The sequence below is a fragment of the Cydia amplana genome, chromosome 3, assembly GCF_948474715.1.
Source record: "Cydia amplana chromosome 3, ilCydAmpl1.1, whole genome shotgun sequence".
In the NCBI taxonomy this organism is placed as follows: domain Eukaryota; kingdom Metazoa; phylum Arthropoda; class Insecta; order Lepidoptera; family Tortricidae; genus Cydia; species Cydia amplana.
In genome coordinates, this window is record NC_086071.1 from 14,521,556 (window position 1) to 14,530,082 (window position 8,527).

Consider the following 8,527-nt stretch of genomic DNA (forward strand, 5'->3'; position numbering starts at 1 on the left):
TCACTTTGTCTTAGGGCGTTCCCTATTGCATCTTAACCCTTCAGGTTAAACTTTAAAGTTGTTGAAATTACAACTTCTTGTAAATTTATTTTCAAATACTTAGACATTTTTGCTGCGGGAGTTTGTCACACGAAGGGTTAACGAAGCCCGTTTGCAATTCGGGGGAAGTACCTACTAATGGAGCAGGCAATCATATTCTTTTTCCTCTTTTCAAAAGTCTTCGTCAGCTATTTGCGCAGCTTCTACCTTGTAACCTAACAAACGTTCTAGATGATAAATTTATACTTTTCACACCTCCTATTCAGAAAAGAGCTTTTTCTTCCCTGCTAGGAGGGATCAAAGTGGCACTTTTCCTTTCTGCTAGGAGGGAGCAAAGTAACACTTTTCTGTTCTAGCACACTATTTTTAATTTTTTTTAGCTTAAATTATCTGTTTAAGCATCATATTGTGTCAACACTAAGATTTTTTTATTTTCCTCATAGTTCATGTGAAAAGCAGTATTGTCACACGGTATCAAAATTATTTCGTCTTGGGCGTTAACACTTGAATCCCTCACTACGTTCGGGATTCTATTGTAGAATCCATCGCTTCATTCAGGATTCAATGTGATGTGACGGAAATATATAATTTTGATCCCTTGTAACACAAACTACTATTTAAAGCGTAGTCCATTCGCGTTTATTGACAATAATTAACTATCCATACACATGGCGTACTCGTATAGTTACGCATTTAGAAGCGCGCGTCTGTCATGAACCACTACAATGTGTGTTGTTTGCTTCAGGGCTGATCTGGTGACTTTGCCGCAAAACGCCAAGCTGCACTACAACTTCGGCAACGTTCTCAGAGAGACTGAGCAGTACGACGCGGCTATCCAACATTACAAAGAAGCTATCAGGTAAACTATGTTGTCTCAAGGTAATTAATTGCCTACCGTAGCGGTTCCACCGTGGTGGCCAAGGGCTTCAAGGCGTTAGCCCGGATTGCTAAAGACTCCGGTTCGAATCCGGCCTTCACCACTGAGGCTTCGTCACTTTTTCTTTAATATATGACATCTATTTCAGTTTATAGTCTTATACAAACCTTTAATTTTAAAATGAACTGTTCTACTTCTTACATTGTAGGCTTTGGCCAACGTACGCGAGCGCTCACAACAATATTGGCACAATCCTGAGCAACGTCGACAACGCTGAGCATCACTTCCTCCAAGCGATCAAGTACAACTGGCGACATGTGAATGCACACTATAACCTTGCAAAGCTGTATAAGTAAGTACAACTTACAAACAAGTACGTAGATATCATGGCCCTGATCACGCCACCAACGGAGTGGCAGCTAACGTTTTCGAGGTTTCATGATACATCTCCTTTAACCACTTTAAAACCTTTGTATCTAACGTAGTGTCAATAAGAAGCATATCTTCTAGTGGTTAATTAATTTGTATTTCACAGGAAAAGCGGTCACACGGATTTGGCTATCAGAATGCTTGAGAAGTGCAACTCGCTGCAGCCTCGCTTTATCCTGGCCCACTTGGAACTCCTGACAGTTAAGCCAGAGGCGGAGCACCCTGCCATAATGTATCGGGTTCTCCAGTTGGAGCCGGAGAAATGGGAACATTACGTGATGTATGGACGATGGTTAAGAAACAAAGGTGGGTTGATGATTGTTTCGGTTAAAATTTAATTCGTATTAAAAATAAGAATGACAAATATAACCAACAATTATGACGTATTGTAAGACGGCCAGTACCTAAACTAAATACAAGAATATAAAGTTGTTAAGTTGCATGGCACACAGATGATTGTTACTATGAGCGGTGAATTGAATTATGTAGCTCATACTGAACAACTTTTACTACCTGCTAACCCCAATCATCCTGTGAATATACTATGTTGTAGTAGCGTAAGACATACTAGCCACAGTTTTGCCACTCACACACATGTTAGTACTTTTGGAAGCCTACATTAATACGATACTTTCAGGAATTCCTTTAGTGGCTTCTAAATTATTTATCGAGGCGGCGCGTCTTAGCTTCAAGCAACGCGCCGTCGCACGCGCAGTTAGGAGTGACCTGCTGTCGGTGCGGCATGCAGCGCTTATGTACCGCTCGTTGGGACAGAAGTGGAGGATCTTGCAGTTGTTGACAAGGTACGTCACGCGCGAAATATAATAATATATTCAAAGAGTCTACTAGCAACTTTGGTTATAAGTCTAATTATAAATAATATTAAATCATACATACTTGCTAAAATTACGGGATAAACAATTTTCACGTTTTAATACATAAAACATCACTCTTTTTGTTACTCAATTGGGCTTCGAACTTTATCTTGTTATGAAACGGCTATCCATGACATTTTAACCATTCAGCTAAATCATATTTAATTTTATTTGTATGTGTAGTTATCGATAGGTATGAATTACTTTTCACTTTATATCGCGATATAACACTTTATATCGTCAACTAGAAACGTCACCGTTGACTGATTATATCCGTAACCGATTTATGACAAGAAATAATTAGGAGGCCAATTCAAACTTACACTGTAACATCAAAATGATATGTCTTGCTCACGCCAATAGGTACATTTATTGGACGCACACGATATTAAGTACGAGCGAAATGCACGCGCGACTGACATCAATTAGCTAGATATAAATTTTATGTCACAATGTTAGTTAGAATTGGAATCTATGTATCTGAATAGACCTCCAGTAAGTACTTTTTTATTTCAAGGTCAATTAAAAAATATATATTTATCTTTAGATGGCACACCTGGCGTCGTGGTCGGTATAACACAGCAGCTACTCATATGTATCTGCGAGACTGGCGACTCAAGATGGAGCTACAAGCACGAATGAAAATATATTCCGAAGCTGTTAACCCTACTGTGAGTACTTAAACCTAAATAACTCCATAATTATTTAAGTAACTCTGTATCAGGTAAAGTACTCTGGGACTATTGTAATGCAACATAATAATGTAATACCTACATACGATGTGGTTGTACTTAATAAAAAATATTAAAAAAAATATATATATATATGTTTACATTTTTTGTAATATGTTTTCGCTTAAATGAACATATAAATTGATACCGATTCAATCCAATGGTTCACTAAATCCACCATAATAGGTACATGTACGAGTATTATGCATTGTAAAATAATGTGTGCTCTTGTTTTCTTCACAGAAATCAACAACATGTTTCGACCATAAACAACTTTCAGTTGAAGGAACTCAAGCAAATGAAGATAAAAATCAAAATAAAGATGAACTAGTGAAAAATAATAAAAACAAACAACCCAAACAAGAAAGTGTAGTTAATGATACGGAGATTGATAATAAGGAAAATAATGTGTGTGTTTACAAAACGCGTGGGACCAAAAAACAGAATATTTCAATATCATCACAATTAAAGACTACCCATAACAAATCGGAGACAGGGCTCAAAGCTGAAACGTGTTTTAGAAAAGAAAAAAAAGTTACTAAAACTAATGTGATACCTAGCGTAGATGGACCTCTGGAACATGTAATGATAAAAATGGTTTAGGTTTGAAATTGAACAATTGCTTTCGAATGCAAAAAAAACAAGAGAAATGTGACTGTTTTACGATAAGAGGTTCCCAATAGGTGTGCTATTGGGATGTAAATATAATGAATATTAACTTAATTATGTATCAGCTGTGCAGGCAACATAGTAACTTACATACTAGAACAAACTGAAATAAATGTCATATACCTACTCAGAAAACTGCCGCGATGGCAGAGGACGCTGGTTCGATTCCAGCCTGGGGCACTAGAGGCTTGGGTCACTTTTTCTGAGTATATCACATTTATTTCAGTTTAACATAGTAACTTATCCTGATAAACATAATGTTTGAGTTAAGTTATCATGTTTAATTTACTATAATTATGCTTAGTTTACAATTTTTTTCACAAGCCGGAATTTCCTTTTTATTTATTTAACTTTATTGTATGTTTTATTTGAGTCCCATACTATGTTACTTCATATTTTATTACTGTAGAAAAAGCATCATCGTAATTCAAATTTTATTTAAGGTACTTAAATATTGTCTACCATGTAAACATTATATGTGAAAGCTCTGCCCTAGTAGCACGGTCGCATTTTTATCGTTTATCACCATGCCTGTCACGTTCTAACAAGTATGTAAGTGCGAAAGTGATGGGCATAGTGATGATAAAAATGGAACCGTGCTGAGCCCGCTGATCGTTGTTACTGACAGTTGTTGTAACTTACTCGTGTTTCCAAAGTTGGTAAAACGACAATATGGCTAAGGTCCTACCTAAATGTTAACGTTAAATCATAAATTGATCTCAGAAATTTCATTATCATTAATCATTATCATTGTGGGATAAACTGGATTGAAATGATTGTCATTGGTTAAATCTATTCTCTTAAATTAATAAGTTTCAACTGATTGTTTTAAATGAAACTTGTGCGCAATCATTAAACTATGAAATTTCTTAGACCCATTTCACTAGATAGGGAAATAATTAATTTAGGAACTGTAGTACTTAAGCAAATTAAGGGAAATATATTTTTGTGAAATTTGGGAGGGGCGTTTTTATAATTATTCAGAGTCAACCTAGCTTTAGGATGTTTGGGTACTGACAGAAAAAAAAATTGGCCTGAATCACAGATAATTAAACTTTCTAGCAGAATACGGAAGGAAAAAGGGCTTTTGTGAATTATATTTAAATTTACTTACAGCTACAGCTTATTATTTTAGTAAAAATACAATTACTCAGACAATTTATCAGCCAAAATTACATAAAATTTCCCAAAATATTAAATACCTATTGCCTGAATCATTTTATTTTCGACAGTACTTGCATTGGAAAAAAATACATCATAATTTGCACATAGTTTAACCCAACAACAATCCATTACAATATTACATTTTACTTTTGTGTTTTTTTTTGTCACAAGTTTTTAATTCTTTCCCTGATACATTTAAATACATATTTCAAAGTAATTTTTGACATAACATATCCGTGATTTTAAAGTAAAATAGATAGTCCAAGGTCTGATTGTTACAGTTAAATAATAAAATTCAACTTAATTTGTTAACTTAATTTTTTACTATTAATTACTAGTGTCCGACCGAAACATGTTTTTTTGCCGAAACCGAAACCGAAACCGAATGTTCGGCTTTGGCTCTAGTTTCGGCCGAAACCGAAACCGAAACTTTTGAAGACTTGTTAAAATCGTTGAAAAAATGTCATAAAACCGCTTTTAAACTCATATTAAGGGGCTGTCAACACCCAATGTCCTTGAGATTCATATTACTTAAGGGGCTCCGCCACGCCAATGACCTTCGATCTGAATCCCTTAGTTTTCTTATGTTTTTTGTAGTTTATTATATTAACAGCAACGGCTTTAAGCAATATAGTATTCCATATTTACTTAAAAGTTAATTAAATTGTCTTCGAGATATTTGGCATCAAAGTTGAACAATTTAAAGCCAATAAACCGGCCAAGTGCGAGTCGGACTCGCCCATGAAGGGTTCCGTATTTAGGGGATTTATGACGTATTTAAAAAACTACTTACTAGATCTCGTTCAAACCAATTTTCGGTGGAAGTTTGCATGGTAATGTACATCATATACTTTTTTTAGTTTTATCATTCTCTTATTTTAGAAGTTACAGGGGGGGGGGACACATTTTACCACTTTGGAAGTGTCTCTCGCGCAAACTATGCAGTTTAGAAAAAAATGATATTAGAAACCTCAATATAATTTTTGAAGACCTATCCATGGATACCCCACACGTATGGGTTTGTTGAAAAAAAAAATTGAGTTTCAGTTCTAAGTATGGGGAACCCCAAAAAAAATTTTTTTTTTTTCTTTATTTGTGTGAAAATCTTAATGCGGTTCACAGAATACATCTACTTACCAAGTTTGAACAGTATAGGTCTTATAGTTTCGGAAAAAAGTGGCTGTGACATACGGACGGACGGACAGACAGACAGACAGACAGACATGACGAATCTATAAGGGTTCCGTTTTTTGCCATTTGGCTACGGAACCCTAAAAACTGGTTTTCTGGTCATAACTTTTGTGTTAATTCGTTTAAAATTAAAACCCTAGACACTTTTTACGACACGTCAAAGATGAACCCAAATATGTAGATTTCGTATAAGTAATATCCTTCACAGCAATCTAGATACGAAAAAAGTGTTCTTTTAGACAATGTTTAAAACAATCATAAAATAGTATCAATTTCTTTCAAAATCCCGTAGACAATAATGGAGATAAAGATTGAAGAACCGATAGCTGTTTGTCTTATAAAAATCTATAGGTATGTAGTGCAAAAGTAGGAGATACGATTCAAAACTTGTCAAAAAATTGATGAAAACCGCAGGTAGCCCCTTTTAAGAAAAACTATTTGATTTAGTAAAGCAATAAATATATTTATACCTATGTTAATATTTATTATATTTTAAGACCGTGGCCGCACTCGATACATGATCGAACGATATCGGCTCGATAGAAAATTGTAATTGTAAAGATTGGTCTTAAAATCACCATTAAACGGTTCTAATGTCTTTATTTCTTGACTTATGTGTCTGAAATTAAAATCAATTTGTCAAATCATTTACTTATACTTACCTAAACCGCTAACGAGTAATATTACACAAATAATCCACATTTATTTTTATTTCAATAGTTTTCTTATTATTCCCGTGAGCGCTGGTGGCCTAGCGGTGAGTAAGAGCGTGAGACTTTCAATCCAAAGGTCGCTTAGTGGAACTGTGTTTAATAATAAACTGATTAATTTCTGTATACATAAATCAGTATATGTATTAATATTGTTGTCCTACTTGTTCCACAACGTTTGGTCTTTGACACATAGTTTAGTTTCATAGAACGAAGTACCATTGCGTATGTTTCGGCCCGGCCGAAAGGTTCGGCCGTTTTTTGGCCGAAACCGAAACTACGGCCGAAACATGATTTTTTGGCCGAAACTGGCCGAAACCGAAACCGAACCTTCGGTCGGACACTATTAATTACATATAAAATGGCCGGTCGATTCGGTTGAAGAAAAAATATATTGTTAAACGCTATAATATTCATCTGTTTCACTACTATAATTATTTGATGCATATTTTTACATAATCGATTCTTAAACAATGATTTATAACTCAAGATAGGTTATAGGCGCTCCAAAATTGAAGCGCTCACCTTGTGACAAATTGGACAAGTTGCCTTTAGTCGCTGCTGGACAAGCGAGAAATGTGCACGTGCTAACGAGCTCCCGCACACCGAAAGAGGAAGAGACGACCTTATGTTTAACAACGAGTGTGACAAAGATGGATGGAATGAGAAAATTAATCAAAAATAACAGATTTCTTCGTGAGCACAGAAATAAATATGGAAGTATTTTTTGTGTTCCTCAAGTATGAGTATAACCTATCTATGATTATATAATATCATTGTTCTTAAAATGAATTAAATTAAGTATATGTTAATTTTAATACAGATATATATTTCTGAATGTGGAATTGCAGAATGTTCGGAATAATATTGGCGTGAAATGACTTGTCATTTCAAATACCCTTTCACATCCGACATTTTGTAAAGGAAGTTATGTTGTTGTGTATTTTTTATGTATGCTTAAGAAGTGTCAACAGCAGGTATAGTGTTATATAATAATTTAATAAGCATTGTGGTAACAATAAAAATAGATGTTTAGAATTGTATTAATGTTTCTACACATACATTCTCGCTATCTTTGGCATTGGAAGAGCTATGTACATACATAACGTATTGTCACTGTTAGTCCATATTTTGAAGTATTACATACATATTACAGTCTATAATATGTCAATCTGGTCATTGGTCAATTTAAACCCTTATAGGTACATAAAAAAGCACCTCTACTCAACTTTTTGCATCACAAAAAAATCAGCCTCACCAAGTCAAGCCTCATCAAGTTACCAAGCTGACGAATTGATCCAAGGCTGGAAACAGTGCTCGACCGACGGTCAGCGCTGACCGTCGGTCGGCATAGCTATATCTATGCAAGTCTATGAAACGCGCACACAGCTACGCTGACGGTACGCGCGTACGGTCGGTCCGGCTCGTCGGTCGCGCGTACGTCGGTCGACCGACGAGCTATGAGATTCTATGGATGCGTTCAGTGCTTGGCTGACGGAGCGACCGACCGTACGCGTATGTATCAGCGATGCACTGTATTCCATCGTACATTTTCATTGATATAGCTACGTCCAACCGACGTCAGCGCCGACCGTTGGTCGAACACTGTAAACGCTTGATCACGACCGACGATCAGCGCGTGCGATCGGCGCGTATGGTACGCGCTGACCGTTAGTCGAGCACTGTTTCCAGCCCAGTGTTATATGTTATATCAAATTACCTTGACTACGAGTACCGTAAAACCTCCCAACAATAGTCCAAAAGCTACCAAATAATCCAAAACTCTTATAAATTATCGTTCAAGTGTGACTTTTGTTTGATTTTTTAAGTTGTAAGGCAAAA

The 8,527-nt window shown here is 35.8% G+C and overlaps 1 protein-coding gene and 1 long non-coding RNA gene across 2 annotated transcripts in view; one reads left to right on the top strand and one right to left on the bottom strand.

Annotated features, from left to right (window-relative positions):
* The window catches only part of LOC134662755 (protein O-mannosyl-transferase TMTC1-like), a 133,168-nt gene extending 129,545 nt beyond the window's left edge, over positions 1–3,623 (top strand). Inside the window, exons 10-15 of the mRNA XM_063519042.1 lie at positions 785–898; positions 1,125–1,268; positions 1,452–1,651; positions 1,983–2,148; positions 2,768–2,891; positions 3,195–3,623. Coding sequence (XP_063375112.1) covers positions 785–898; positions 1,125–1,268; positions 1,452–1,651; positions 1,983–2,148; positions 2,768–2,891; positions 3,195–3,554 — 1,108 coding nt within the window. The 3' untranslated portion in view covers positions 3,555–3,623. The remainder of the gene's footprint in view (positions 1–784; positions 899–1,124; positions 1,269–1,451; positions 1,652–1,982; positions 2,149–2,767; positions 2,892–3,194) is intronic.
* LOC134662853 (uncharacterized) overlaps positions 1–6,231 on the bottom strand; it is a 39,908-nt gene extending 33,677 nt beyond the window's left edge. The window contains exon 1 of the long non-coding RNA XR_010098086.1: positions 5,776–6,231. This is a non-coding gene — a long non-coding RNA (uncharacterized LOC134662853). The remainder of the gene's footprint in view (positions 1–5,775) is intronic.
* Between the last annotated feature and the right edge of the window lie 2,296 nt (positions 6,232–8,527).